The 18,404-nt window shown below is 42.8% G+C and overlaps 1 protein-coding gene and 1 long non-coding RNA gene across 4 annotated transcripts in view; one reads left to right on the top strand and one right to left on the bottom strand.

Annotated features, from left to right (window-relative positions):
* Nucleotides 1-14,970, bottom strand: part of LOC115893186 — a 31,296-nt gene extending 16,326 nt beyond the window's left edge. The window contains exon 1 of one of the 2 annotated variants that reach the window (XR_004053127.1): nt 14,830-14,970. This is a non-coding gene — a long non-coding RNA (uncharacterized LOC115893186). Of the gene's footprint in view, nt 1-12,325; nt 12,464-14,829 lie in introns of those variants that run through there. The other variant, XR_004053128.1, reaches the window with a different exon arrangement.
* Nucleotides 14,971-16,158: 1,188 nt separating this feature from the next.
* The window catches only part of CERS6 (ceramide synthase 6), a 324,127-nt gene continuing 321,881 nt past the window's right edge, over nt 16,159-18,404 (top strand). The window contains exon 1 of one of the 2 annotated variants that reach the window (XM_010354406.2): nt 16,159-16,522. In XM_010354406.2, the coding sequence (XP_010352708.1) occupies nt 16,353-16,522 (170 nt within the window). In that variant the 5' untranslated portion in view covers nt 16,159-16,352. The remainder of the gene's footprint in view (nt 16,523-18,404) is intronic. The other variant, XM_010354405.2, reaches the window with a different exon arrangement.

The raw sequence follows: 18,404 nt of genomic DNA, 5'->3' as shown, positions 1-18,404 counted from the left end.
ACAGTGTAACTACCACCTGACCATAACCTGATGGCTGCCTGACATTCCTGGTGGTGGTGGGGAGCCTTCTCTTGCCCTGCTCATGCCTGACTGGGTACCTACAAATGGAGCCTCACTTGACCTCCCTGAACTCTGAATATGGGGAAGTTATGGCGCTTCCTCACTTGTCTCCTCAGTCCCAGCCATAGAGGAAAACACCTCCAGGTTTGGAAAACTGGTGTGCATTAACATGAAGTATATGTGTGTCAGTACTTAAGCTTGCCCATTTTAGGTCCTGCTGACTGAGCTGTCCATCTTCCCTGAAGCAGTCTATAGCATTTTCTTTTCTTTTTTTATAATAAAAATTTAAAATATTTTATTAAAGAGACAGGTCTCACTATGTTGTCCAGGATGTAGTGCAGTAGCTATTCACAGGCACAATCCCACTGCTGATCAGCCCATGTATTAGTCCATTCCTGCACTGCTATAAAGACATACCTGAGACTGGGTAATTTATAAAGAAAACAGGTTAATTGGGTCATGGTTCTGCAGGCTGTACAGGTTTCTCCTTCTGGGAGGGCCTCAGGAAACTTACAATAATGGTGCAAGGTGAAGGGGAAGCAAGCACATCTTACATGGCAGGAGCAGGAGGAAGATAGACAGTGGGAGGTGCTACATGGTTTTAAACAACCAGATTTTATGATAACTCCATCATGAGACAGCACTAGGGGGATGATGCTAAACCATTAGAAACCGCCCCCATGATTCAATCACCGCCCACCAGGCCCCACCTCTGACACTGGGGATTACAATTTGACATGAGATTTGGGTGGGAATTCAGAGCCAAACCGTATCAGCAGAGGAGTTTTGACCTGCTCTATTTCCAGCCTGGGCCAGTCCACCCCTCCTTTGGGTACCTGGTGGTCCCCCAGTCCAGGGAGTTTACCATATTGGAAGCAAGCTTAATGCAGACACCTGATCAGCATAGCACCCTACATCCCAGGACTCCTGGGCTCAACTAATCCTCCTGCCTCGGCCTCCTGAGTAGCTGGGGCTACAGTTGCATACCACCAAGCCCAGCTTTGTAACATTTTCTTGTTCTCAAAGCATTTAAGAAGTAGTCTATAAGCACTTGTTAAATCTACCAAAAATGAGAACCTGGAGATTCTGTGTGGAGAAAGCACACATGACGGTTGAGCTGAGAAGATTCTAGCCTAGGAAAATGAGTAACACTGTAAGTGTTGTTAGCTAATCCTGCCACGTGCTCAACTTGGACTACACTTTGACTGATTCTGGCCAAACTCACCTAAGATGGCCAGTTTTAGTGGGAAGGTTTGCCTATGTGCATGTGACTTTGGGTCCACACACAGTTATTCTGATTAAATACCTGGGGCCCGTGTTGCCTACACAGGATATCCAGCCACTGTCCTAGCTCAGCTTCCAGAATAAATCTTTATTGATTGTTAGAAAAAAGTAAGTTTGACGTACAAAAACCCTCAATAACCCTGCATTTCACTCGTTTAACAATGATTTACTGAACAGCCCCAGCTGCCAAGGGCTGCCCAAGGCATGGGGCAGAACAGTGACCAGGAGAGGCCCTGCTGTCCCCAAGCCCACATGCTGTGGTGGGAAGACAAGAACAAACAAATAAATAACTAAACCCACAAGAAGATTTCACATAGCATGTGAAGAAAATAACATGGGATGATTTGATAGATTAGGTAGCAACTTTAGATTATATGGTCAGAGTTCACTGCCAGAGGAAGTGATGTTTGAGCCCATGACTTCTACCTACACTTAGAGCTGAATATTTAGAGCTTTTTATTGTGTCCCGTAACTATATAGAGCTCCCTGATGCAAGAATTCCACAAGAAACAATAGTTACCTGGATAACACTCAAGTCTCTTACTTAAGGTAGTCTCATATATGCTTAATTATCTGAGTCCAACCAATATCCTCTGAGAACGTTTGATTTTTACTTTTGTGGACAGTGCAGGGTACTTGCTTGTGGGGAAGTGTCAGAGTTGGTTGGCTGCTCCTGCTGGTTGGAGATTAGTTAGAATTGCCTGGTGTTATTTACAACTTTTTCCTTCCCTTCATTTTTATTGCTATAAAGATTTTTTTTTTTTTTGGAAGGTTCTTTTATTTGAGGTATGATGATATCAATGAAACGAATTTTGCAAACCACCAGTGGAGATTTGTCTTACTGTTTTATTGTAACATCTAAAGTCTTTTTCTCTTTTGCCACTGCCCTGTAGTCAATGAGCGGAAGAAATACTTTCAAAGTGGCTGCTGACTCAGTATCAATGTGTGGTCCACTGGTACTTAAAGATGCAGGGCATTTCCAAGCTTTCCATAAGGGAATAATTAAACCCCCGCAGGTAACAAAGAATTAATTTTGAAGGATATTAAGCATCCTTAATTAGCACATTTGAGTTTCGTTTCCCCACAGGGAAAATATTCTCATGGCAACTTGCCATGTCAGAGCCTCTAAAACTTCTCCCTAAACTTATAGCTGAAGCCAGTTTTACTATGCAAATGAGGACTGCAAAAGTCTTTTACGCCAACTCATTCATAAGCATTTAAGAAGCTCCAGGGCCTCTGGATTTTGTTAATAATTCTGTGGCAATCACTGGGGAAGTCTTCTGAATATATAGCTGGTAAATTCAGAGTGCCTAAACCTAATAACCCACATCTGTGCAGATTTCTGAACGCTTGTTTTTTCCCTAAATCCTGATTATGCTGTATTTTAACTGCATTTTAAAGTTTAAGTGAAATCAGAGATCATAAAAATGCCAGACAAATAGATACATCTCAGCTTAGACACATCCATCACATGGAGTTGATCGTTTACAACATCACATGCAATTAGGGCAGCACAAGGTATCACAGTTTATGGGTCTCAGATTCAATCAACTGAGATCAATTAATTCTCTGGCATATTTACGATATGATTCTCCTATTAAAGTATCTATGCTACATTGAATTTAACAATGAAAGTGGGCTAATCTGTTTGGCTACTATGTAGATTAATGTATTTTTTAATTTTAGGGGAAGACTTTAAAAATTATGTCTTTTCAAATATGACCACAGAGATTACTTTCATATATGTTAATGATTGCCAAGTAATGATTATTTTAGACTTAGATATGAACATCTGCCCAAGGTGTACTTCTGAAGGCAACATTAATGATGAACAATTACTGCAAGGGAAGGTTACCTTTGAGATTCTACTCTCTTGGATCCACACATGAGAATGACCTTGAACTCTATCAACCATTGAGGGAAAGGAAGAATATAGTCTTTTGATTTAGCATTCTTGATTCTCAGATCGTGTAGAGTGATTTCTGATGTTGAACTTCTCACAATTAAAAACAGCACAGAAATGTTCAAAGTGCAAGGAAGGGAAGCTGGCAAGTGACAGGTACTGCCAATACAACTATACGGCCTGAACCCTTTACTTTTTTTTTCCCCACTGAGATCCTGTAGGCAGCTAGGAACATATTATGATATGGCCTTTTGGATGCTTTTAGGACTTGATGTAGGATGAAGAAAAAAGTGATTTATTTCTTTGGCTTTTAAAATTTCTCTAACTTTTGAGCATGCTTCTGTCTGACAGTAATTGCCTCCTGCTTTGTCTTTTCTTTCTCCATTTCATTTCATTCCTTGTTTCATCTGCCCTCTAAGAGAGGAGAAATATAGGACACGAGATGTCCTAAAGTATTAGTGCATTGCCTAGTTTGTGTTATTGGAGATTTGTGTTATTGGAGATTTTGAATAGCAGCGGAACAGGGCAGAACAGGGCAGGAGGCTACGACATGTGTGCAAAGCCAAGAAGTGTGATACCATAGGGATCTAGGCTTATAAGCAAACCTGCCACTAGGCAGAGACAGTAGGCAATAAAGGCTCTGGAATGCCAGGGTAAGCCTTTGGTATGATTATATAAGCAATCAGAGTGCCAGAGGCAGACATATGTAAGGCAAGATGGTTTAAGCATGAAACAGTAGACAGTGCCCTGATGAAGACACCTTAGAAATGGGGATACTTTTGCCTCAGCTACGTTATCTTTCTATAGAATTTCGGTTGGACTATACAATCTAAAACAGCAAGCACTCTGTCTCTTTTGCTCAGTATTTTATGTTTAACTCTTGGCATTGAGCTTTGTAAATATTTGTTGAATGAATGAATGAATTCTGAGACTGAAGTCCATCCTAGTACTGCAGCCCAGGATCTATAGGTGAAACACAACTCCTCCTCCTCTTCCTCTGCATCTTCCTTTTTCCTCCTCCTTCTCATCATCAAAATGACTGAAGCCACTTTTTACTGAACACTGACCACATGCCAGGTGTTACACTGTGTGCTTTACATTCATTATCTTATTTGAAACTTACAACAATTCTATGGGGTAGGTGCTGTTTTCTTTGAACCTCTTTAAAAGGGATTGAGGCATAGAGATTTTTACCTACCAATGGTCACATAACTAGTGACTAGAGGCCCTTACTCCAAACACAGGCATTTGACTTGAGAACCCATGCTTTCAACTGTTAAATTATACTGTGTTCTCTGTTAGCCACAGCATCAAGTTATGAATCCATTTAAATTGAGTTTTCTCAGTAGCTGTTTTGAACATCCATGTCGCACTTTGAAGTTAGACCTGGCCATGTTAATTGCTTTGGCCAATAAAATGTGAACAGGAGAAGCAATGTCACTTACGGGTAGAAGCTTTAAGCACCAGTACATGATTTATCATGCTTCTTGTTCCCATAATGGTAATCATGAAAGTGCATCCTGAGATGATAGAGTTTTTGCCACTCTGAATCTCTGATTAAAATGAGACCCCTGATGATCCACATTGGACATGTAGTATGAATGAGAAACAACCTTTTCATGCATCAAGCCAGAGAAAGTTTGTTTTTTTTTTCAATTCTGTGGCACAGCAGTGCTTATTCTGATATAGATGTTCCTCATTTTTGCCCCTTCAAATAACCTAAATTTGTTCCACAGTTGCCTACTCAAGGATATTAGTCATTCTCTAAGGATATACATGTGTGTTGAAAGAATTTGTTTAAAATTACTCAAAGGATCCCATATGAACGTACAAATTAAGTCACTATATGATGCTATCACATAAAGGTATAAAATAATCTTAAAAATATAATTTTAATCTCATTAAAATAATCCATTTTGGTTACCTTCAAATGATAGATCAATAATAGTTTAATAGTATTTCTTTGTACTGCTTCCTGTATCTCCCTTTTTATTGTACTTTCTTGCATACTTTTATTTTTCTTTTAGGCTTTTAATCTCCTCCCTTTTGAGATGGTTAATGAAAAGTCTCTGAGGATGAGAAAAATATCCCTAGAATAAAACTGCTGAACAGGATCAACTTCAAAAGCATGCAGATTAAAATTTCCACATCATGGGCACATGAAAAAGGAAATTATTAGGGTCCATGTCTTCCTCCCAACAGAAGGACTTCCAGATTCTGTTTTGTATTCCTGCCGTCCTTTCCATGGTGTTTTTTTTTTGTTTTTGTTTTTGAGACGGAGTCTTGCTCTGTCGCCCAGCCTGGAGTGCAATGGCACAATCTCGGCTCACTGCAAACTCTGCCTCCTGGGTTCACACCATTCTCCTGCCTCAGCCTCCCCAATAGCTGGGACTACAGGCATGTGCCACCATACCCAGCTAATTTTTTGTATTTTTAGTAGAGACGGGGTTTCACCGTGTTAGCCAGGATGGTCTCAATCTCTTGATCTCGTGATTTGCCTGCCTCGGCCTCCCAAAGTACTGGGATTATAGGCATGAGCCACCACGTCTGGCCTCCATGGTGTTTTACATTAACTCCAAAATATTAAAGAGCACTTAGATGACTTCTATTCCCAAGTCACATTTACACAGGAATACCTCTTCCCCCACATGTCTAACAGTTAAACTTCTACCTCAACACTTTACATGACAGGACATTTACTGGTTGATGTAGCTGCTGACTAATTTTTGGCCAGCTTTGTGTATTTCTTCTGTGAAGATACAATTAGCCTCTTAGTTACATCAGCAAATTGTCCTAAAGTCTGACCTCTCCACTTACAGAGACTAAGTAAAATCGTACCCCCTGACAGCCCTTCCAATATTGGAACACACATATCAGGTCTCCCAACAATCTTTTATTCTCTAGTTTCTTCCATGGTTCCCAGGATAACTGGAACACAGCTGTCCCTGTGGATCCCACCTGTTCCTTACACATGGCTCAAATTCAGTTTCTTGGTCTCCTGAGATTCAAAATCCAACTCTATAATTTTTCTAATTTTCTTCAGGTTACATTCTCTAATTTGCTTGTTTGTATAAACTGCCAATATCAAAACCCCGTCTCTTTACAGGTTTCCACAAAATGACACTGGATCTAAGCAGTTTGTGTTTAAGATGTTTATAATAGCTTTGTGGCAAAAACATCCTGAGCAATCGCACAGTAGATGCATGGGCTTCTGAACCCTCGCTCCCTCCCTTTATCGCTCCCTTCCTTGCTTCGTTCCTCATTTTCTCTGCCCAGTAAAAGCTAACTCTTCTATTTATCTCAGAAATAACAGTCACTCATTCCCAGATTTAAAAGGCTCAGCCTACCTTAAAGGTAGATTACTTCAACAAAGTCTGGGTCTTCTTTTCCTAAAACAATGAAATGTTCACCAACTTGTTATAATACACAATAACAATAACTTCCTCCTTTTAAATATTAAACATGTTACATTATCTCATTTAAATCTTACTTTAGGCCCAGGTGGTAGACAATATGATTCCCTTTGTACATGTAAAGAAACAGGTTTCAAGAGCTCAAGTAGTTTTTATAAGGAAAAATACATTACTACTGGCAAAATCCAGCCCTTAAACCCACATTTGCTTTTTAACTCCAAAGTTGGTACTCTTAACATGGTTACTAAACATCTCTCAGGATTTCCATATCCCTCACTATTGTGATTGTTATTCGTTGGATAAATTCCATTTAAAAAAACTGTTCCTTTAAAAATATGGCCTCCTAAATGAATATAGTCCTTTAGGCAAGAAGACAAGGAAGTAACTGAAGATTGCAAACACTGGCCAACAGATAAAAAGAAGGAAGAAGAAAGGAGAATTTGAATGCCTGTAAAATCTTCAGTTCACTAATATTTTCTTTTACCTGGTCTGTTTAGTTTATTTTGTGTCCTGTCTGGCTCCTGAAGTCATCTGAGTTTCAATCCCTACTTTTAAATAACATGGCACATTCTTGGCTTCCAGGGATTTGATAGTTACAGTTGTAATCCTTCCCAAGCAACTCAATAGGTCTATGACTTCTGGTAACTTCTAACCTTGCTGTGGAATGAATATGAATTGCCTGTCCTCTAAAACTACTGTTTGGCATAAAGTAATTCGGCAAATGAGTGCACCTAGAAAACTACCCAGCTTCTACATATGACAGGACCTTTCTATTCTCTATATTCTTTACATTTTTTATTCTATACAGAAAACTATATGCTATAAGGTCATTCATGTTCTGTAGAATTCATGAAGGTCTTAGACTTTAAACCTCGGAAGTTTCCATTTTTCTCTGAATCAACACTGCTGATTGATGATTTCTATGATGCCTATCTGTTAAAAAATTGTTCAAGGCCGGGAGCAGTGGCTCACACCTGTAATCCCAGCACTTTGGGAAGCCAAGGCAGGCATATTACCTGAGATCAGGAGTTTGAGACCAGGCAGGTCAACATGGTAAAACCCCATCTCTACTAAAAATGCAAAAATTAGCTGGGCATGGTGGCAGGCACCTACCTGTAACCCCAGCTAGTTGGGAGGCTGAGGCAGGAGAACTGCTTGAACCTGGGAGGCAGAGGTTGCAGTGAGCCGAAATTCCATCACTGCACTCCAGCTTGGGCAACAGAGCAAGACTCTATCTCAAAAAAAAAAAAAAAAAAAAAAAAAAAAAAAAATTCAAGTATAACCAACCTAAAATAGCACAAAATTCATCTGAACTCACTAGGCAAATGGTTGATAATCCTGCAGGCAAGTTAGACTTTTGTTGTTGTTGCTGTTGTTCAGAGGCAAGGAATCCCTGGGTGACATGGAGTATAACTCAGAGATATTCCTAATGTCTTCATGTAGAAGTGATTAGTCAAATACATAGTGCTGTGATTTGTTCAAGGTGATGATACTAGACGTGAATCCTGTCCTTGAATTCTAGATCCATCTATCCAACACAAAAATATGATTCCTATTTTATAAGTGTGAAAACTAAGATGATTTTTCTGGGCTTCACAAGATCACGTCTTTATTAACGGATTTTCTCAGAGTCATAGGTGTGTCAAAATAGAATGGGTCATTCTGTGAGGTAGTGAGCTTCTTGCCATCAGAGATGTTTAGTCATAGCTCAGATGATCACAAAAGATGAATTGTACTCATTGGTATATAGCTCAGATGATCACAAAAGATGAATTGTACTCATTGGTATATAAGGTCCCTTCCAGTCCTGAAATTCTGTTTCTATACAAAGTCAATAATTTCAAGCAATATTTCAGGTTATTTACTCCTCCCACAAATTGGCCAGATAATTGCTTGATTTTCTGTTTCTCTTTGATTATAAAAACCTTTGCACAATGGAAAGTAGAACTTAGACATTCTGGCTCATAAATCTAAATGTGCCCCCAAAAGTTTGTGTGTTGGAAATTTCATTACCATTGTGACAGTATTAACAGATGGACCTTTAAGAGATGAACAGGCCATGAGGGCTCTGCCCTCAATTGGATTAATGCTGTTATCTTGGGCGTGGATTAGTTATTGCCAAAAGTAGATTCCTGATTTTAAAAAGAGATAAGTTCAGCCCCATTCATCTCTCTCTGTCTTCATGTGTGCTTGTCATGTGATCCCTTCTGCCATCGGATGACCTTCACCAGATGCCAGTGTCATGCTCTTGGATTTCCTAGCTTCCAGAACCATGAGCCAAATAAACTTCTTTTCTTGATAAATTACCCAATCTTTGGTATTATGTTACAGCAGCAGAAAACAGAAAATGACACCTGCTCCCTAAATGCTAATTACCTATATGTATATGCAGAAAATGCCATAATTGCTGATTATGTCTAGCAGGTGGTTGAATGTATGCATAAAGTTACAGATACGTAACTAGGTGAATTCAATCTCTAACTGGACAGCCCACAGTCAGATCAACCTAGCTGTTTCTCACTTTTCTTTGGTAGTGTTGCAACACATTTGGCCTGGTTAAAATTTTAATGGGATTCTAACACATTAGTAGGCTGAAGAAAGTTGTAAGGGGAACATTAACATTTAAACAGATTTTGATTATTAGAGAGAAGTCAGAAAATCTAGCCAGTGATTTGGTTTAGCTAGGAATACCAAAGTAATTGATGGTTGTCAGTATTAGAAAAGATTTTTCAGAGGTAGAAACCGTCAAGACAAAGGAGGGAGGAGAAAGATCTTCAACATCTGACATGGTTGTATGAAAGAATGCGAGCATAGGAGGGAGCCAGTCCTGCTGGACAACTTCCAGCAATAACGTGTACTCAATTCCCATCTGGGTTACAGACCTTAACTCAGCCTAACTCCAATGCTGTGAGTTAAATATTCATTTCCTTATCTTAAGATGACAGGAGATGCTGCGTTTTCTGCACTGTTATGGGGGATCTTCATATTGTGAGGCTAAATCCTGCTTATTTCTTGCCCAAACTCATCCTCCCCACCTCCCATTCAATATTGTATAAATGAAAACTCAAGAGATTAGTACATGGACCACAAAAAATGAGTGTAGATTTAAGACAGTTTTGCCAACCACAGCAAGGAGGTTTTACATTTATGAAAAACAACTGTACAAATAAAATTTAGCGATATTTCCATATTATTCTCAGTGAAAACCAGTTTCCTTTAAAATCAATGAATTGTGTGTTTAAACTGAGCACCTACCTTTAGTACTCTCCTGTGTTTTAACCAACAAATAACTTTTATTTGTATATATTTTAAAAACCTACAATAGTTGAGTGTGTATTGTGTACCAGGCATCATGCTTATTGCTGTGATCTGAGATAAAACACAGTTCTCACTAAATAAACAGAAGTATTCCTTTGCCTCATCCTAAAGGCCATTTGGAATCTGGAGTGCCAGCAATGTTTTGTTTATTGTCCCTCAGCAAATCTTCCTCACTTTCTATCTTTGATCATGCCTTTTCAAATCTTACTCATTCTTTAAAGTCTGATTCCATTTTTGTGTCTTCCTTGAAGTTCCCTTGATCTCTTCAAAACAGAATGTCTTCTTCCTCCTTTGAGCAGGAAGCGCTTGTTGTCTGCAGTACTTGCACACTTGTCACATACTGTTGAGGGCCATCTTCAGCGGTGTTGGCATGTATTGTTTTCTAGCTTTTCATGTGAGCACATCCTGCTCCCCAAATAGCTTTCATGTTCTTTTTGTAGAACAAGTACTATATAAATTTGTGTTATGTAACCCATAGTGGAGGTTCATCTAAACTTCTGGCTGTTCTCCTGCATCTAAAAAGTGGAGATTTCAGCTGGGCGCGGTGGCTCACGCCTGTAATCCTAGCACTTTGGGAGGCCAAGGTGGGTGGATCATGAGGTCAGGAGTTTGAGACCAGCCTGACCAACATGGTGAAACCCTGTCTCTACTAAATATGCAAAAATTAGCCAGGTGTGGTGGCACGCGCCTGTAATTCCAGCTATTCGGGAGGCTGTGGCAGGAGAAGCACTTGAACCTGCGAGGTGGAGGTTGCGGTAAGCCAAGATCGCACCACTGCACTCCAGCCTGGGCGACAGAGCCAGACTCTGTCTCAAAACAAAGCAAAACAAGCAAAAAAAAAGTGGAAATTGCTTACAATGTGAACTCTAATTAAGACCTGGGTATGGACCTGAGAATGAGAGAGAAAGCTCAGCTTTGTTGATATTTTCCAGTTGCCTGGAAATCAGGGTGTATTCTCAGGTGATGTTTTCTAGTCAGAAAACAAAGCACGCTTTCCTAATATGCAGTGTAACTATGTCACTTCCCCTGAACACATTTTTTTCTCCCCTTTTCTCTTGCCTTGTCCCTTCTATTTACCGACCAGCTACTTACTTTCTCACTCGGCTACATATTAGTCTGATGCATAAATTGTATTTTGGTTTCCTGGGGCAACAATTAGAAGTCTTTCTTGTATATTTACAAAGCAGCTTTCTTGGGAGGTATGCTGTGCTATCCCCCTCCTGTGACTAACTTCCCTAAGGCCTCAGCTGGGCTCAGGATAGTGTTAAAGACGTGTACTCTTGCTGTGCACAGTGGTATGCACCTGTGGTCAAGCTGTTCGGGAAGGAGGCTGAGGGAGGAGGACTGCCTGAGGCCAGGAGTTCTGGGCTACAATGCACTATGCCAAATGGGTGTCTGCACTAAGTTCAGAATCAATATGGTGACCTCCCGGGAACAGGGGATTACCAGGTTGCCTAACGAGGGGTGAACTGGCCCAGATTGGAAACTGATCAGGTCAAAACTCCCATGCTGATCAGTAGTGGAACTGCACTCCAGCCTGGGCAACATAGTGAGACCCCATCTCTTAAAAAAAAAAAAAAAGGACATGTGCTCTTAGAGTAATGTCTTGGATAGTGGGTCTTTTGCGAATTGAAATAGCAGCAACTCAACCCAAAAGTGGAATTATCAAGATATGAGGCTGTTTCACAGAACCTAAGAATGAGAAGACAGTTGGCCCCTAGGTATTAAATGGAACCTGGAGCTCCAGTGCCAATAGGACTCCCTGTGTGTCTCTTACCTTTAACTCTACAGGTCTTAACTCTACAGGTCTGCTTTTTTTTTCTCTTGTTGTAGACTAGCTTCTGCTTTTTCTAGCTGTGTAATGAAGCAAGGGGGCCAACAGCTTCTGAGTTTGAATCCTTGAATCTAAGCGTCCAGAGAAAGACTGTCTTGACCCAAATCACAACACCTGAAAAAGGACTTTTACTGCCATGTTGGGCCCATTGTCCATCCCTGGACCAATAAAATGTGATCATATTTGGAATGATATTTTACTCTATTATGTTTCTGGGGTAAACATTTAGATGCAAAGTGGTAGGAAGGAGCCATTGGCTGGAGGAGTTCTACTAGACAGATAAGGAGTAAGTGTTTGTTGAACTGCACATGGGTATAGAGAGGAATAGTTTACAAGCCCTTTCTCACATGTTATCTCATATGAGCCTAATGACAGTCAGTGACAAAGTCAAGACAGGTACTGTTGATGCACAAATCACACAGGAGGGTATTGACATGTTCTTAGAAACAAAGGAACTTATGGAAGATTCATAGAAAGTACTAAATCCTTCTTTTACTGTCCAATGAAACTCACCCTTCAAAATGTTCCTGAAATCCCACCACCTTCTCAAAGTTGACGAATGGGAGAGCCACATTATCTTTTGCTCTCCTATTAGTTTAGCTTCTAAGTTCCAGGGAAGTGTAGTTTCAGGGAAGCAGGAATGAGAGAAAAGCAGAGTGAGCTGAGAAAGAGGAGACGACATATAAGGGAGTGAATTACCAAGTGGATCACAACCTTGAAATAAAATGATGAGTTTGTATCAGGGGGTGAGTTACTGAGTGGGTCACAACCTTGAAATAAAATGACGGGGATATTTTCAGAGAGGCTGTTTGAAGCCATTGTGTGTGTCTGAGGGGTGGGGATGAAAGGAATTAAAATGTACTCACTGTCTTCATTGCCCATGATCAAAGTCAGATCTCAGGGCATTAACTCACCAACACTATTATACATGCCTGGGGACATAGAAGGAGCTGCCGGAGAGCACATAAGCCATGGAGTAGGAGGCAAGGTACTATCAGGTCATACAGATGGGAGTGACATGAGAAACCCGGGGTAGTCACAGAGGAAGTTTGGCTGGCCCACAAGGCTAGGCTCCACCACGACATGACTTTTGGACACAAAGATGGTGAGAGGTCTTAACAAACCTCTGCCTATGGCCTACGAGAATGCAGTTGCTGCCAAGGCATGTTCCAGTGTTACTAAGAAGCTGGCCGCATGGTCTGGAGTGGTGATGGCAACTTCTACTCCCGAATGAAGACTCACTTCAATGACACCTCACCTCCCTCACCCCTGAATTGACCAATCCCTTCTTTATGCCCACACTATTCTTCACACGAGTCTAACATGGATATATAAACATTTAACACAATTATTCAGATTTTTTTCTTCTCCTTGAGAAGAATTTTTGGGGTTAATGTTGATTCATTTATTCAATAGTTTATTGAGTATCTACCATGTGCCAGGCAGTTTTTTTAAGTGCTAGGAATAGAACAGTTGATAAAATAAATGCAAATCTTTTAACTTTCTGAAGCTTACATTTTAATGCATGTGTGTGTGGATGACTGATGAAGATATAGGTACAATATATCTTGTGTTGATGGTGGTAAGTGCCTTGGAGGAAAACAAAGCAGGATAGGAGGAGTGGTGGTGAGGAGTGAGGGATGTAGATTAACTAGGGTGGCCAGGGAAGGCTTCAGGGAGAAAATGACATCAGGAAAAAACAAACATGGATATTTATGTGAAAAGAGTTCCAGGGACAGAGAAAAGCAAGCACAAAGGCTCTAAGGCATGGCTGGTGTGTCCCAGGAAGGGCAAGGTGGCCAGAGTGGACTCAGGCAGAGTGAAGGAGAGGGAAGAGTAAATAAGTCAGAGTTAATATGGAGCCAAATATCACAGGTCATTGGAATAATTTGGCTTTCACTTGGGAGGGATGGGGAAGAAGCAGGGTTTTCACCCAGGGGTGATCTGACAAATTTCCATAGGATCACACTGGCTGAGAATAGACTGTAGAGGGGCAAAGGGTGAAACTGGGAGTTGGGAGGTTACTGGAGTAACGTGGATTAGAAATATTGGTTGTTTGGACCAAGAAGCTAGCAGGGGAGGTGGTGAAAAATGGTGAGATTATGGTTTTAAAATGGTGCTGACAGGATTTGGGATGGACTAGAAAGGTGGTATGAGAGAAAGAGAGAAGGGGAAAAAATGACTCCACAATTTTGGCTTGAACCAAGACTATAGGAGGAAGAGATTTTAAGGGGAAGATTAATAGTTTGGTCATGAGATGGCTTTTAGACATCTGAGTGGTGTTGTTAAATTGACAGTGGATTTAAGAGTCAGAAGGTCAGGAAAAAGTTCATGGCTAGAGATATAAATATAGGAGCTATTGGCATGACATTGGAGGTCAAAGAGATGTCATTAAAAGCCACGAGACTGGATAAAATTGCCAAATGAATACATTCAGATAGAAAAGTGAAGAGGACAAAAGACTGACTCCTAGGCCACTCGAACTTCTAGGGGTTAGAAAAGTGAAGAGTAACCAGGAAGGAGACTGAGAAGAAACGGCCACGAGGGAGGAATAAATCCAGAAAAGTGAGGTTTCTGGAAGCCAAATCAAGAATGTTTCAATACACAGGACCTGACATCTGGGCCAAATGCTACTGACAGAGGTGTTGTGAACTGCTATGAATTGAATGTCTGTGTCCCCCAAAATTCATATGCTGAAATCCTAGTTCCCAATGTGATAGAATTCAGAGATAGAGTCTTTGGGAGGTAATTAGCTAATGAGGGTAGAACCTTCATGAATGGGATTAGTGCCCTTATAAGAAGATAGGTCATTAATCTGTGCTTCCTCTTTCTGTGCTCTCTGCCATGTGAGGATACACAAGAAAACAGCTGTTTTCAAACTAGGAAGAGGATCCTTGCCAGACACTGGATCTGCCTGCACGTTGATCTTGGACTTCCCTGCCTCTAGAACCGTGAGGAATAAATTCTGCTGTTTAAGCCACCTAATCTAAGCCGAATGAACTAAGATAAGAACTGACCTTTGTGTTTAGCAGCATAAAGATCTCAGGTGACCTTGAGCAGTTTCAATGCAGCAGAGGCGGCAAATGTCCAAATGGAAGTTCAAAAGAAAATGAGGGCAGAGAAATTGGAAGTACCAGTATAGGCCATTCTTCAGTTTCACTTTCAAGAGATCGGAAAGAGGAGAAAGAGTAAAACTCTCTCTCTCTCTCTCTCTCTCTCTCTGTGTGTGTGTGTGTGTGTGTGTGTGTGTGTGTGTGTGTGCAGTTATATGCCCATTGGAAAGGTTCAGTATAGCTTACTGGCAGCACCAGGCAGAAAATGAATGTGAGAAAAATGAACAAAAATGTCCCAGAACCAGGAATACATGGGCCATGGAACGAATTCATACATGGCTCCTGTACCAATGGGGAAATGCATTGCGGGAGGGAAGGTGCCTGCGTTAGGCCTCAGAGGCCTAATGCCTTAAAGGTTTCAGATTCAAAAGGCAGAAATAACCAGCCTGTCGAGTAGCACAGTGGAGGTTCTCATGATCTGTGAGGTCAAAATGTGGTCTAGCAGCCTTTTCAGAGAGGTTAGTTGAGAGGGGTGGTTTTACAGAACGCTGCAGTTGCTATCACCATCATCATCATCATCATCAAGTAGCAATAATCAAATAGCAATTAAGTGCCTAATTTTTTGTACCACCTCATAAATCAATGTAGGGGGGCTTGTTCCCTGGGGGAGCTACTTTGATGAGAAGCAGCAGTATAAGAGGCCGGAAAGTCAAAGATTGGGGAAACGCAGGCGTGGGGCAGAGGCAGAAGGCTCTTGCCAAACCATTCTGCCTCAGTTCCTGATTTTTCACCCTGCCTCTCCAAGCGCAGGAGTGGAGGATCCTTTCCCTCCTACTTCCTCCTTTGCTCTTTGCTTCCCCGCCCCCCCCACCCGTTCTCCTTTTGCTTTCCTCCCGGAGCAAGGCTGATTCTGAAGCTTGGCCGCAGCCCCTACCTGCCGACCCACCGCCTCTGGGTGCACTGGAAGAGGACTGAGAGCCCTGAAACCCCAGCGGGGCAGAAGCCAGCGTTCTGAGCATGTGCGAGCAAGCCAGGGGGCTAGGACGGATTTGGGGGGCCGACTTCAGGTCGTCGCCCTAAGCACAAAGCGAGAGAGCGGTGAGAACAGGGGCGGGCGACACTCCCCGGAGCGGTGCCCCTGCGCCCAGGGCGCAGCGACTGCGCCCTGCCCTCCGGGCGTAGGCGAGTTGGCCGCGTGTGTGCCTCGCTGTTTGACGCGAAGACTAGCCAATCAGGGCGGGCGGCCCAAGCTGCCATGTGACGGGCGAGGCGGCCCCTTTCCCCAGCGCGGCCAGAGGGAGGAGAGAACCGGGGCTCGCCGCGAGCCTTCGAGAGCAGCGGCCGCGAGGGAGGCGGCGGCGGCGGCGGGCGAGAGCGGCGGCGGCGGCACAGGCTCGGGGCCAGCCGGGCGCGCATCCCGGGGCGCCCTGCGCGGTGGAGAGCTTGGCGGGCTGCGGGTGCCGCAGGACAGGAGTGGACAAAGCAAGATGGCAGGGATCTTAGCCTGGTTCTGGAACGAGAGGTTTTGGCTCCCGCACAATGTCACCTGGGCGGACCTGAAGAACACGGAGGAAGCCACCTTCCCGCAGGCTGAGGACCTCTATCTCGCTTTTCCCCTGGCCTTCTGCATCTTCATGGTGCGGCTCATCTTCGAGAGGTAAGAAGGGCTGAAGCCCCTCCTCCCCTCCCCCTGCACACACACGCGCGCACACGCACACTCGCGTGCTCTCTGGCGCACGCCCCCGCGCCCCCAACGCTCGCGTTCACGCTTCCCAACCTTTGTATTCGGGGAGGGGTTGCTGACCCCCCTGCCCGGCTGGCTTTCTGGGAGCCAGAAAGGGTCTGGCTTGCCACGGATTTCCTCCCGGGCGCCGGGGAGGAGCCGCGGAGCGTTAGGGTCGCCCCCTGTGCTCCTGGGCCCTGCTCTCTCCTCCTCCCGGCGAGGGCAGGCGAACAAAGGTGAGCGGTGGTCTGGTTGGGGACTCGCCGCACTCCGCGGGGCTCGCTCCTCTCCGCCGGCGCTCCACGCAAGGCTGCCAGGCAGGGCTTCCCGCCGGGGCCCGCGCCACCCACCTGACAACCAGGAACGTTCCGGACGCGCGGCCGGGAGGGAGGAGGAACCGCGCACACTTCAATCTTTACGCTCCGGCACAGTGGATTGTAGGGGTTGTGCTTCAAAAGAATTCGCTAGGGACTTCTTGGCTTCTGGTCGCTGTTTGGTTTTTATCCGTGACACTATCAGGCCCACAGTCCTGCCAAATAAGGGATAATAGCATTTCAGGTCATTAGCGGTTTCTTTAAAATAGGATATGACAGGACGGGTGCATATCCTGCAAATGGTCATATTGAACTGATAACCCTGTCCTATGAATAATTATAAACTTCTTTTTTGGTATTCGAAGGCACTTAAAATTTTGAGGAATTGTCATGCAATTGTATAGTTCCTCGGTTTGGTTGGGTATCTCCGTTTTGTCACATACAAACTTGTGTTATTCTCATGGAATCCGTTTTCATCACGAAACTAGTTTGTGCCTGCCATGCATTCTCTCGGTGCTGCTACTGAAAGAAAACCGGGACAGCAGCACACTTTTTTTTTCTTCGTAACAGAAAATACTGTCTTCCCCTTTCTTGTACCCTCCCCTTCCTCTGCCCAATTCATCAGTAAAGGCCGAATTTCTTAGATCATAAAGTAGAGTTTAGATTGCATTTCTCGCTTCCACTCCGCCTTTCTTCCCCGCCTTCAACTCACCTTGGTTTGGTTCCTTAAGCTTTTGCTGGTACCTCATTTGCTGTTCCTCTTTGCCTGAAAACCGCTATTGAGGATGGCAGAACACGTCTTTTGAGTCATTTGCTGCTGGAAGAGGCAACAAAGCTTCATGAGGACAAAAAGTATCTTTTGTTTCAGGAAGGTATATTTTTCACTGGACAGTATTGCTGCTTGAAAACGAAGTCAGCTGTTCGCCTGCAGAAATTGACATGCACAAAGCAACAGACTTAAAGACTTACGTTTAAATTGTTGGAATCTAATACAGATGTGTCATTGATCCTATACAAAAAAGAATCAAGAAAGTCACAGCAGTGCTGTGACTTACTGTGAAAAAGTGGGTGTGTTTGCAGGTGTAGAGTTACTTCTAGAGCAAATGTTTGGTTACAGAAAATGTGAACTCTATACAGTTCTGCAGTCTCTCCAAAAACAAGCAGACTCAGGGATAGCAGGTTGCTCTACGTTGGCACATAGTAGGGGATCTACATACAATTGCTGAATTCTGATAAATTGTGTCTGATAAATTCTGGCTGGGCTCACTTTTAGATAGCTAATGCATTTGAAAGAGATGTGCAGTCTTACGTGTTGAAGAACAAAAGCATGATCTGTGCACAAAAAGCTGAATTTTCCTGACATCCTCCTTCTCTGTGCTGATTCCAGGCTGTTCACTGTGTTTAAAAAAATTAATTTGTTAGAATGGAGATGGCTTTGTACTTAGATTTTCTCTACCTTTAAAAAGATAAACACTAATGTAATAGTTGAAAATTGGAAGTAC

Source organism: Rhinopithecus roxellana, chromosome 14 (assembly GCF_007565055.1).
Source record: "Rhinopithecus roxellana isolate Shanxi Qingling chromosome 14, ASM756505v1, whole genome shotgun sequence".
In the NCBI taxonomy this organism is placed as follows: domain Eukaryota; kingdom Metazoa; phylum Chordata; class Mammalia; order Primates; family Cercopithecidae; genus Rhinopithecus; species Rhinopithecus roxellana.
The sequence above is the reverse complement of the archived record's forward strand: the minus strand, read 5'-3'. Positions and strand labels throughout refer to the sequence as shown.